General features: G+C 39.1%; 1 protein-coding gene across 3 annotated transcripts in view; it reads right to left on the bottom strand.

Annotated features, from left to right (window-relative positions):
• The window catches only part of KLF12 (KLF transcription factor 12), a 555324-nt gene that overhangs the window by 375072 nt on the left and 166389 nt on the right, over positions 1–13863 (bottom strand). For all 3 annotated transcript variants that reach the window (XM_055426457.2, XM_055426460.2, XM_055426459.2), the window contains one exon: positions 4907–4970. In XM_055426457.2, coding sequence (XP_055282432.1) covers positions 4907–4939 — 33 coding nt within the window. In that variant the 5' untranslated portion in view covers positions 4940–4970. The remainder of the gene's footprint in view (positions 1–4906; positions 4971–13863) is intronic.

Genomic DNA, 13863 nt, shown 5'->3' with positions numbered 1-13863 from the left:
ATATTCTGTGGCTCTGGCAAGATTTTATCACCACTGGCAAATTGGAAACGTACAAAATAGTTTTAAGAGCCATATTCAAATCCCTTTTCAATTATGTAGACAGTGGAAATGTTGCATCCACAGCTGACATTTTAAAAACATCATCTTAAAACTGACCTTGGGAATATATGTGAAATACAGAAAAGATAAATTTCCAAACTGCAATTTTCTCTCTGAATCAGACCTTATGAAAACTAACACCACCTGATCCAAGCAGGTTTAAAAACAAGTACCAATGAATTTGTTCTAAAGCCTCTATAACTGAAACACAGATTTAAAAATATAAAAAACAGCATGATGAATAATGTATTTCATCGGGACAAACACATTAAGTGAAACACTCACTGTGCTTCCCTCTATAAAGACTTCTGAACTCATGAATTATGAGCTATGAGGCATGATCGTTTAGAATGAATCACACATAATATATTATAGCTAATCAAGACAGTATCTTCAGTCTATCCTCAGGGTAAGTATTAACACAATGATTCTCTTTGCCATCATCCTCAGTTGTCACAAAATCAGTTACAGAACAATGACATTGTCAAAATGTATAAACGTACAAAACTTAATACTGATCCATTCAAACATAAAAATTTAATAACAATTGAACAAAAACATAAATACAGTATTAAACTCATATACAGGGAAAGTGATAACTCTGTATGATAATGAGTGAAGATTTCCATGCTGACAGAGGAATGAGATGGGACTATTTGAATTTACTACATTTGCCCTAATTGTCTTAGGAGTATAGAAAACTGTTTATCTTTACATTATAAATGCAATTATCAGTAGTTGCTGGAGTTAGCTCATTACCAGCTCATAAGAGCCAATTGTTAAATTTTAAGAATCTTGCAAGCTCTTTTTTAAACACTGAAACCGGTGGGAATATTTACAACATGGGAACTGACAAACACTACAGATCAGGCCTTCACATCCAAAGCCCTAGAATCAGTTGACAAACACACCACTAATCCACATGCAAGTAAGTACACAGTGCACTCAATTCTTACAAAGTTAATTCATCTATATAGGTAATAATGAGCTCATAAAAAAAGAACATTACCATACACCCAGAAATCTCCCTTGTATCATCTCTGAACTGATACTCCATTCCAGAGTATTTTCCAGAAACAAATATTACAAAGGAGAAATTTTAGCAAGGAAGGAAAAAGGCACCTTTTTTTTGTTTAAAAGATCCAATATACAAGTGAGATCATATAGTATTTGTATCTGTCTTTATTTCAGTTAGTATAATGCCCTCAAGTCTATCCATGTTGTCATAAATAGTATGATTTCCTCATTTATAATGACTGAATAATACTCCATTATATGTTTTTATATATATACATACATATACACACACACACACACACCCCCCCCACATCCTATTTACCCATTCATCTGTTGACACACACACAGGTTGTTTCAATGTCTTGGTTACTATAAATAATGCTGCAATGATCATGGGGGTGGAAATATCTTTTATTGAGTGTTTTTTTTTACCTTTAGATATTTCCTAAAAGTGGAACTGCTGGATTACATGGTTCAGTTCAGTTCAGTTCAGTTCAGTCGCTCAGTCGTGTCCGACTCTCCGCGACCCCATGAATCACAGCACGCCAGGCCTCCCTGTCCATCACCAACTCCCGGAGTACACTCAAACTCATGTCCACAGAGTCGGTGATGCCATCCAGCCATCTCATTCTCCGTCGTCCCCTTCTCCTCCCGCCCCCAACCTTTCCCAGCATCAGAGTCTTTTCCAGTGAGTCAACTCGTCTCATGAGGTGGCCAAAGTATTGGAGTTTCAGCTTTAGCATCAGTCCCTCCAATGAACATCCAGGATTGATCTCCTTTAGAATGGACTGGTTGGATCTCCTTGCAGTATAAGGGACTCTCATGGTAGTTGGTCTTAATTTCTTGGGGATCTTCCATAAAATTTCCATAGTGACTGCACCAATTAACAACCCTACCAACCAGTGCACACATCCCTTTTCTCTGCATCCACACCAGCATTATCTCTTCTCTAATTATGGTCATTCTAAAAGGTGTGTGGTGTTATATCACTGCAGTTTTAGTTTGCATTTCCCTAAATGCCTAAATGATATTCAGCATGTTTTTATGAACCCGGCTATTGATATATCTTCTTTGGAGAGATGTCATATTCAGACTTTTGACCATTAATTTGGTTATTTGGGGTTTTTTTTCTATTGAGTAACAAGAGTACATTATATTTTTGTACATTAAACCCTTCCTCATCAGATATATAGTTTGCAAATATTTTTTTCCCCATTCTGTAGGTTGTCTTTACACTTTTTGATGGTTTCCTATGGTAAAGAAACTTTTTAGTTTGATATAATCCCATTTGTTTATTTTGTTGCTTGTACTTTAGGTGTCATATCCAAAACATCAGCAAGATCTATATCAAGAAATTTTGTTAATGTGCTTTCTTATCGGAGTTTCTTAGTTTTAGGTCTTACATTTAAATCCGTAATTGATTGGTTCAACTTTTTTGAGAGGTATAAGATATGGGTCCAATTTCATTCTTTCACACATGAAAATCCAATTATTGTAACACCATTTATTGAAGAGACCGTCTTCTCCATTGAGTATTCTTCATTCCTATGTCAAATATTAGTTGATTACATATGCCTGGGTTTATTTCTGGGCTCTCAATTCTGTTCCACTGGTCTACTTGCTGGTTTCTTTTCTATGAGTGTCATGCTGTTTTGATGACTATAACTTTACAGTATACCTTGGAATCAGAAAGAATAATGTGAGACCCCCCCGCCCCTGCTTTTTCTTTCTCCATATTTCTTTGGCTATTCGAGGGCTTCTGTGGTTCCGTATGAATTTCAGAAATTTTTTCTAGTTTTATAAAATATGTAATTGGAATCTTGATATGGAATGCACTGAATCTATAGATGGCTTTCAGTAATATTAACATTTTAACAGTATTAATTCTTCCAATCCACAAATAATGAGGTACTTCTCCATTTATTTGTCTTCCTCAATTTCTTTCATCCATGTCATGTGGTTTACAGCACAGAGATCTTTCACATCCTAAGTTAAACTTATACCTAAGTGTTTTATTATGTTTGATGTTACTGTGAAAAGAAAGTGAAAGTGAAGTCATTCAGTTGCGTCCAACTCTTTGCGACCCCATCCATGGAATTTTCCAGGCAAAAATACTGGAGTGGTTTGCCATTTCCTTCTCCAGGGTATCTTCCCGACTCAGAGATCAAACCCAGGTCTCCTGCATTGCAGGCAGACGCCTTACCGTCTAAGCCACCAGGGAAGCCCTTGATGCTACTTTAAGTGGTATCTATTTCTTTTTCAGAAATTTTGTTGCTTACAGAAATGCTACTGAATTGTGTATATGTTGATATTGTATCTTGCAACTTTACTGAATTCACTGATCATCTATCACTCTTTTGATTGAGTCTTTAGAATTTTCTCTATATAAAATTAAGGCATCTGCAAATAAAGAAAATTTTACATCTTCCTTTCCAATTGGGGTAAGTTTTATTTCTTTATCTTACATGATTGCCCTAGCTAGGACTTCCAGTACTATACTGAATATAAGTGGTAAGAGTGGGCACTCTTATTTGAGATCTTAGAGGAAAAGCTTTTGAACTTTCAACACTGAGTATGATGTTAGCTGTGGGCCTGTCATATATGGCCTTTATTGAGATATGCTCCTTCTAGGCCTAATTTATTAACATTTCTTATCATGAATGGATGTTGGGTTGGAAGAAGGCAATTTCAAGTGAAAGATATAATTTGGAAAATCATTTGTAAGTAGCACCATCTTCCCAAGTGGCGCTAGCGATAAAGAACCCAGCCCCAATGCAGAAGACATACGAGACCTGGGTTTGATCCCTGGGTTGGGAAAATCCCCTGGAGAAGGGAATGGCAACTCCAGTATTCTTGCCTGGAGAATCCCATGGACAGAGGAGTATGGTGGGCTAGAGTCCATGGGGTCACATTAAAAATTTCTTTATTTCTTTTAAGGCTTTATGAGTTTCCACACATTTTCTGCTCACAGAGTCGGACACAAGTGAAGCAACTGAGCACGCACACACGTGAAGGTGAGTTGGCAGAAAGACATACATTTATGTGAAAGTAGCAGGAGCAATGGAAGAAGGAAAGAATGAAATCGTATGTGCTGTGCAGTTATATAGGTTTGTGAGTCACATGCCTCTGTACCAGACTTTATGAAATGGAAACGGTTTAACGTATTGTCATTTTCTTAGTATTAATGTGTAATTTCTGTATTATGATCAGTATGCAGTACAAGGTAAGTTTAAATAAATACCACAAAGTGATAGCCAGTACTTGATAACTGTTGAAATTCATGGGATGTTTTTTTTTAACGCTCCAATTTATACCTGAACTTTTCTATGAAAAAGCCAAAGTTAAAAGCCTCTCATAGTCATTCTATCCTATCCCTGAAGAAAGCCAAAATTACAGGTGCAAAGAAGACAGCATTTGACAGCAATCATATGCCATACAGGGCTGAGATGAATATTATGCTTGTGGCAGGAGAATCTGGCCTGTTTTTGTTCTTTTTTTTTGTCCCAGTGATTAGTTTTAATTTTCTAATTATCATTTTAAAGCTGATTCTTAAAACAGTTTTGGTTTTGGAAACTGATGATAGCTAGACTTGCACAAAAAAGTCTAGCTTCTTTATAATTTTTTTTATACTTAGGGGTTTTAAAAAAAATTACACTTTATAGACAGATGAATGTGTCTAAGCGTTGACCTTTGCCTCACAGTCAAAGCAAGTGCACTAATGAAAATAACTGCCCCAAATTAATGTTCAAATTAGGACTGCCACTGCAATTATACAATCTGACTAACCAACCTTTATTGTTTTCCTCTTCATATGGATATTCATTCATCCATTTGTTTCTAGAGTCACATTGATCCTGAAAGAAAAGCACACAAAAAATTAATGAGAACTGCTAAGGGGTTAATAGCTAAAATATATAAACAGTTCATACAACTCAACATCAAAAACACAAGTAACCCAATTAATAATGGGCAGAAGATCTGAGTAGACGTTTTCCAAAGAGAACATGCATATAAAAACAGGCTCATGAAAAGGTGCTAATCACCAGGGAATTATAAATTAAAAACCACAATAAAATATCACCTTATACCTGTTAGCACGACTATCATCAAAACGAACACAAATAACAAATGTTGGCAAGGGTGAGAAGAAAAGGGAACCCTTGTATACTGTTGGTGGGAATGTACATTGGTACAGACACTGTAGGAAAGTATGAAGGTTCCTCAAAAAATTAAAATTACATCTACCATATGACCCAGTAAATGCACTCCAGGATATATCCAAAAACAAAACAAAAAACACTAACTCAAAAAGATACATGAACCCCAAAGCTCCTGACAGCATTATTTAATAACGCAGCTGATGCTGCTGCTAAATCGCTTCAGTCATGTCCGACTCTGTGTGACCCCACAGACGGAAGCCCACCAGGTTCTCCCGTTCCTGGGATTCTCCAGGCAAGAACACTGGAGTGGGTTGCCATGTCCTTCTCCAGTGTGTGAAAGTGAAAAGTGAAAGTGAAGTCGCTCAGTCATGTCCGACTCAGCAACCCCATGGACTGCAGCCCACCAGGCTCCTCCGTCCATAAGATTTTCCAGGCAAGAGTACTGGAGTGGGGTGCCATTGCCTTCTCTGTATAATAATGCAGATAACTGCAAAGATAAGGACACAATCTGAATGATCATCAACAGATGAATGGATAAAGAAGATGTGGCATACATATACAAAGAAAAACTACTGAGCCATAAAGAATGGAATTCTGCCATTTATAACAACATGGATGAATTTGGAGGGTATTATGCTAAGTGAAATACGACAGAGAAAGACTGGGTGATATCACTTACATGTGGAATCTAAATAATACAACAACCTAGTGAAGATAAAAAAGCAGCAGACTCACAGATAAACAGAACAAACTAGTGGTTATCAGTGTGGAGAGGGAAGCTGTACGGGATAAGTATAAACTATTATTATAAAATACAAGGATATATTGTATGACACAGGGGATATTGACAAAACTTTATAACTATATAACTATAAATGGAGTGTAACCTTTAAAAGTTGTGATTCACTATACTGTACACCGGTAACTTGTGTAATATTGCACTTCAGCTAGACTTCAATTTTTTAAAAATGATAAAAGTTGCGTATGTTGATAACATTCTGCCACTGGAGGAAAGTAAAACAAAATCCTGAGTCTGCAATTTTTTTACACTCTTGATTAGTGGGGTGACATAATAAAAGTTGATAGCTGAAGAACAGGTTTGGTTTTTTGCCTCCTCTTCAGCAGCCATGTAAAGGGGAAAATGGAGAACTGAAGAAACAGAGGCAGAACTCCAGCTATGACACTACAGACAGACCCTGGGCACAAGATATGAAAATCTGTATAAAGATAAGGGAGGGAGAGAAGAAAAAGAGGGATGAAACAGGGAGAGAAGGGTAGGGGTAAAATGGCAGAAGCTGGTTTAAAAGCAAATTTCATATCTGAAAGAGAAGTCACAAATGCTTTAGCTGAAATAGTTGGCTCCATTATTCTTAGCAACTAAGGGGTTGTTAAAGAAACATTGTTTTCCAGAGGAAATTGTCACCTTTCGCCCCTTTATAGCTGATACAAATGTGCAGAATAATTAAAATGAATACTTTTTGGTGACTCCATCTTGGCCAATACCCAAGTCACTTTTTAAAAATTGATTTAAAATATGTCACTACTTAAAAATTAAACAAACATAAAGTAAATATTTATGTTGTCTTTGCTACTGCTGCTGCTGCTAAGTCACTTCAGTGGTGTCCGACTCTGTGTGACCCCATGACGGAAGCCCACCAGGCTCCCCCATCCCTGGGATTCACCAGGCAAAAACACTGTTATGTTGTCTCTAAAAGCTTCCAAATCCCCAAGACCATGTGGATCTCAGCAAACAGAATTAAATGTTGCTGGACTGGAGAGTTCCGATTACAATAGACCATTTGCCCCATTTGGAAACATCTTAAAAGTCCTCCTATTTATTCTCTCTCAGTATTATGTAACTTGCTTCAGAATCTCCATTTCATGAGGCAAAATCTTTTTTGGCATTCAGTTAAGCCAGCTTATTAGGCACAGTTCATTTTTTCTTTTTTTCACTTGGAATTACACTCAAGAGGGGGCACGCCTTAGAGGTCTTAAGCAGCTCCCACTCTGAGCCAATGCCTACACAGGCAGTATCCAGCCATGTTTCCTTTGCATGTGTTTCCACACATCTGAGCAGAAAATGTGTGGAAACTCATAAAGCCTTAAAAGAAATATACCAGAATGTACATGTTTCATGGGCTTGGTCTGTAAGATAAAGTGACCTTTAATTTCATTCCAGTTTTAAATCAATCAATTGATAAGGCAATGACTCTTTCTTCCTCCTTCCCTATCTCCTTTCATTTCTCCCTCTATAAAGATATGCCTCTTCTTACTCAAAAGCGCATGCCCTAATATACTGTACAGTTTTCACTACTACTAGAAGTTCCACTAAGAAGCAACAGAACACAAATGTAATATTTTAATATGACAGTGACAAACAGAAATATTCTCTTGAAATTCAGAGGATAATTCTTCTGTTTTATATTATGAAATCATAATAGGCTATCCCTTGAAAGATATCCCTTGCTCTGGAAGTTATCTAGAACACCATGTTTCTATCAAATACGTCTTGTCCTTTCTAGTCTTCAAAACGTTTCAATCCATCAACTGCAAAATGTGTCAGGTACTTCAAAACTCACTGCAAGCTGACATTCTGGTTCTATAATTCTTTTCACACTTTAATAAACTAAGAACATTTTGACATGACATTCAACTCATTAATGCTTACCTCCAAATTCACAGTACTCCATTTTAAGATACAGGATTATTTACTCCCTCATTTTTGTCTAGTAGTTTACAGTTTTTTACTATTACTGATAATACACATCCTTCTGTGTAAATCATGTACATCAGGACCTCTGCTAGCCTGAAGGATGCCTTTGGGAAACTAGAAAGGATGCCGTCTCTGGGAAGACACAGTCAGACTCATCAGGAGGTGGGACCTGGCCAGCGAAGCCCAGTGTAGATTTCTACCACTCACCCCTCAGCCAGGAATCCATGTCCTGCACCACTGTACTCAGCTGACCTGGTGTGCACCTTTAATTACTGTCTTAGAATACAGTTACAGAAGTATCATTCCTGGATCAGAGTAACACAAGCTTTTTTCAGTCTTTCATAATATATTACTCAACTTGCATTTTATACACGCTAACTTCCCCGGCTGGAGAAGGAAATGGCCACCCACTCCGGTGTTCTTGCCTGGAGAATCTCAGGGACGGGGGAGCCTGGTGGGCTTCCGTCTATGGGGTCACACAGAGTCGGACACGACTGAAGTGACGCAGCAGCAGCAGCAGCAGCAGCAGCTTCCCCGGTGGCTCAGATGGTAAAGCGTCTGCCTGCAATGCAGGAGGCCCAGGTTCGATCCCTAGGTTGGGAAGATCCCCTGGAGAAGGAAATGGCAACCCACTCCAGTACCCTTGCTTGGAAAATCCCATGGACAGAGGAGCCTGGTAGGCTACAGTCCATGGGATCACAAACAGTCAGACATGACCAAGAAACATCACTTTCACACCAATTTATATTCCCACCAGCAGAAGCAGCACATGCTAACCTATTTCTATTACCATCTACTTCCCAGGACTCAGCCCACTGCCCTGCAAACTTTAGGAGATTAATAAAGGTTTGCCAGATGAGTAAGAGAAGCTAATGATGAGGAAAGAAAAGGAAACTCCCTTTTATATCAAGTGTGTGGATATTTCTTAACCAAGGAATTTGCATGCATGCATGCTCAGTCATGTCAGATTCTTTGTGACCCCACAGACTGCCAGCCACATCTGTCCATGGGATTTTCCAGGTAAGAACAACTGGAGTGGGTTGCCATTTCCTTCTCCATGGGATCTTCCCAATCCAGGGATGGAAGCTGTATCTACTATGTCTCCTGTATTGCAGGCAGATTCTTTACTGCTGAGCCATTGGGGAAGTCCAACCAAGGAACTAAGGCCTTAAGTACACAATTTGTATTTTGTATATGCAATTAAGCTACAGAGTACAATAAACATTGAATTTTTTGAGTTATACATAATATTATACATTTTTACAGCATTTGGGGATTTACTAAGTATCCTAATGATAGTATTTGTTCTGAAACCAGTTCTGCAAGTTGAGCACATCAACAATTTTAAGATCCATTTGACAATGATGATCAGAGGTTAATTTCATATGCCAAGTAACAAGTCATATAATGATAGGGTACTTATAAAATCCCTGAATTAGACTCAAATGTTGTGGCATGGCTCTTTGCAGCTTATCGTTGTACCACCTACAGTTTAAAAGTAGACTTCAGTACATATTTTGGCCACCTGATGTGAAGAGCCGAGTAACTGGAAAAGACCCTAATGTGGGAAAAGATTGAGGGCAAGAGGAGAAGGAGGAGACAGAGGATGAGATGGCTGGATGACATTATCAACTCAATGAAGATGAGTTTGAGCAAACTCCAGGAGACAGTGAGGGACAGGGAAGCCTGGTGTGCTGCAGTTCATGAGGTCACAAACAGATACAACTCAGCAACTGAACAAAAACAACAGTATATTTTAAACCTGTGGACAGCTCAGTACAATGCTAACTTCTGTTTTCCATTCAATTCAAGCTCTTCAAGAAGCACTCAATGTCGTCCTTTGCTCTGTGGTGCCAATCACGTACTTTAAGGAGCACATATGATAGAAATGATAGAAAACAAAGACACAGTTTAAGCTTGAGAAAACGTTTCCCTAGTTTCTCCTCTATCATCTGTTAGCTGCTGCTGCTGCTAAGTCACTTCACTCGTGTCTGACTCTGTGCGACCCCATAGACGGAAGCCCACCAGGCTCCCCCATCCCTGGGATTCTCCAGGCAAGAACACTGGAGTGGGTTGCCATTTCCTTCTCCAATCTGTGAAAGTGAAAAGTGAAAGTGAAGTCGCTCAGTCGTGTCCAACCCCTAGCGACCCCATGGACTACAGCCTACCAGGCTCCTCCATCCATGGGATTTTCTAGGCAATAGTACTAGAGTGGCTTGCCATTGCCTTCTCCAATCATCTGTTAGCATGTGACAGCAAACAACTCAATCAACCTTGAGGCTCAACTTCATTCTCCACAGAAGCAAAGATAATACTTGATTTACCTATCTATCCTATAAACCCTAACTGAAGGAATTTCTGTAATACAACAGTCTGCACTATTATATACATAAGTACTCATAAGAATTATCACTCCTTCATCAATGGCCCAAATATTAAACAGGAAAACAACAGAATTTCCCCAAATTAAGACCACCAGATATAATAGATGGAGCTCCAATTTTTATTCCTGCCAAGAGACCTTAGGGTTGTTCCCCAAAACCCCATCAAAACCCAAACCATGATATAAAACAGAAAATTGGCATATTTCCACTAACAGTTATTATCTCATCAATTTCCTACTTAAAAGAGGACTAAACTCTGCCGAACAGGTTTCTGAAATGATCCACTAAATCTTTCCTAAATCCAGAAGTTTTAAAGTCCACTTTCCTCATCAAGAAACTCATCATGCTTGCTTTTGGCCTTCATTTTCCTGGCTCCAAAAGATATTCTCAATCATCACGTGAGGAAAAACTAAGGGCCAGTCATCTCATTCCAATATGAAAAACACAAGAAGTAACAAAAGGCATAACATATTTTAGAAAGAATTTTCAGTTCAGTTCGGTCGCTCAATAGTGTCCAACTCTCTGTGACCCCATGAACCACAGCACACCAGGCCTCCCTGTCCATCACAAACTCCTGGAGTCCACCCAAACCCATGTCCATTGAGTCAGTGATGCCATCCAACCACCTCATCCTCTGTCGTCCCCTTCTCCTCCTGCCCTCAATCTTTCCCAGCATCAGGGTCTTTTCCAATGAGTCAGCTCTTCACATCAGATGGCCAAACTATTGGAGATTCAGCTTCAACAAGAGTCCTACCAATGAACACCCAGAACTGATCTCCTTTAGGATGGACTGGTTGGATCTCCTGTCAGTCCAAGGGACTCTCAGGAGTCTTCTCCAACACCACAGTTCAAAAGCATCAATTCTTCAGTGCTCAGCTTTCTTTACAGTGCAACTCTCACATCCATACATGACCACAATAAAAACCACAGCCTTAACTAGATGGACCTTTGTTGACAAAGTAATGTCTCTGCTTTTTAATATACTATCTAGGTTGGTCAAAACTTTCCAAGGAGTAAGCGTCTTTTAATTTCATGGCTGCAATCACCATCTGCAGTGATTTTGGAGCCCAAAAAAATAAAGTCAGCCACTGTTTCCCCATCTATTTCCCATGAAGGATGGGACCAGATGCCATGATGTTAGTTTTCTGAATGGTGAGCTTTAAGACAACTTTTTCACTCTGCTCTTTCGCTTTCATCAAGAGGATCTTTAGTTCTTCTTCACTTTGAGCCGTAAGGGTGGTGTCATCTGCATATATGAGGTTATTGATATTTCTCCCAGCAAACTTGATGCCAGCTTGTGCTTCCTCCAGCTCAGCATTTCTCATGATGTACTCTGTATAGAAGTTAAATAAGCAGGGTGACAATATACAGCCTTGACCTACTCCTTTTCCTATTTGGAACCAGTCTGTTGTTCCATGTCCAGTTCTAACTGTTGCTTCCTGACCAGCATACAGGTTTCTCAAAAAGCAGGTCAGGTGGTCTGGTATTCCCGTCTCTTTCAGAATTTTCCACAGTTTATTGTGATCCACACAGTCAAAGGCTTTGGCATAGTCAATAGAGCAGAAATAGATGTTTTTCTAGAACTCTCTTGCTTTTTCAATAATCCAGCAGTTGTTGGCAATTTGATCTCTGGTGCCTCTGCCTTTTCTGAAACCAGCTTGAACATCTGGAAGTTCATGGTTCACATATTGCTGAAGCCTGGCTTGGAGAATTTTGAGAATTACTTTACTAGCATGTGAGATGAGTGCAACTGTGCAGTAGTTTGAGCATTCTTTGGCATTTCCTTTCTTTGGGACTGGAATGATAACTGACCTTTTTCAGTCCTGTGTCCCCTGCTGAGTTTTCCATATTTGCTGAGATATTGAGTGCAACGCATACTAACATAGATAGTATATTAAAAAGCAGAGACATTACTTTGCCAACAAAGGTCCGTCTAGTCAAGGCTATGGTTTTTCCAGGGGTCATGTATGGATGTGAGAGTTGGACTCTGAAGAAAGGTGATTGCTGAAGAACTGATGCTTTTGAACTGTGGTGTTGGAGAAGACTCTTGAGAGTCCCTTGGACTGCAAGGAGAACCAACCAGTCCATTCTAAAGGAGATCAATCCTGGATGTTCATTGGGAGGACTGATGCTAAAGCTGAAACTGCAATCCTTTGGCCACCTCATGCGACGAGTTGACTCACTGGAAAAGACTCTGATGCTGGGAGGGATTGGGGGCGGGAGGAGAAGGGGACAACAGAGAATGAGATGGCTGGATGGCATCACCGACTCGATGGACATGAGTTTGAGTGAACTCTGGGAGTTGGTGATGGACAGGGAGGCCTGGCGTGCTGTGATTCATGGGGTCGCAAAGAGTCGGACACGACTGAGCGACTGAACTGAACTGAACTGAGTGCAACGCTTTCACAGCATCATCTTTCAGGATTTGAAATAGTTCAACTGGAATTCCATCACCTCCACTAGTTTTGTTCATAGAATTTTAGATTTAAACAATAATGTTGCTTCCTGGAACCACTCGTAAATAATGGTTTAGTTTTCTTTTACTGAAGAGTATTTCTTTTAGTGAAATTCTATTTATATATGTTTCTCTTTAGTAGCTATAAACAATAAATAATGACTGTCCACATTCTTCACTTTCTAACTCTTGGTTTCTTCCCTAAGATTTTCACACATGGCCATCCAGCTTCAATAATAAAGAGAGTGTCAGCTCAATGGTAAAGAATACGCCTGCCAATGCAGGAGACGCGGGTTCAATCTCTGGGTCAGCAAGATACTCTGGAGTAGGAAATGGCAACAAACTTTATATGTTCTTGCCTGAAAAATTCCACAGGAAGAGGAGCCTGGTGCGGTACAGTTCATGGGGTCACAAAGAGTCAGACGTGACTAAGCGACTGAGCACACACACACACGTATCCTAGATAACAGAGATGACCTTGGCCAGAATGAAAGTGGATGCTCTCCTTCTTAATGAATAAGGAGTTACTTCAGAATAATTACCTCAGAGTACAGGCATCATATTACCCTCCAGTAACAGGCTGCTAGCTCTTCATCACAACTTAAAGGATCTATTATGTTCTCAATATTTAAAGGCTACTGTTAATACATTCTTAATACTTCAGGATCCACAAGTATACTTGTTGCTAGTCCCTCTGAGAATCCCTTTATGTATCTTTAAAGAGAGACAGAAAAACACATTTTAAAAGTATTTATAGACATCTGACTAGTTAGGGTATACTCCTCTTTGCCCAAAGGTAATTTAGTTTGCTCTGTTTCAAATAATTGAATCCTGGTGCTGGAACAGTAATCCCATTTGGAATTCCAGATTCAGCTTTACAAAATCACTACTTCATTAGTTGTGCTCTTGTGTTTTCAAGCAATGATAGAAAAAAAAGTCAAGTAATAAAGATGTAATCACTGCAGATACTGATTGCAGCCATGAAATTAAAAGACGCTTGCTCCTTGGAAGGAAAGTTATGACCAACCTTGATAG

This window comes from Moschus berezovskii, chromosome 13 (assembly GCF_049115385.1).
Source record: "Moschus berezovskii isolate FMDL1 chromosome 13, NW_MosBer_1.0, whole genome shotgun sequence".
NCBI lineage: Eukaryota > Metazoa > Chordata > Mammalia > Artiodactyla > Moschidae > Moschus > Moschus berezovskii.
Note: the sequence above shows the minus strand (reverse complement) of the source record. Positions and strands in the feature narration are given on the sequence as shown.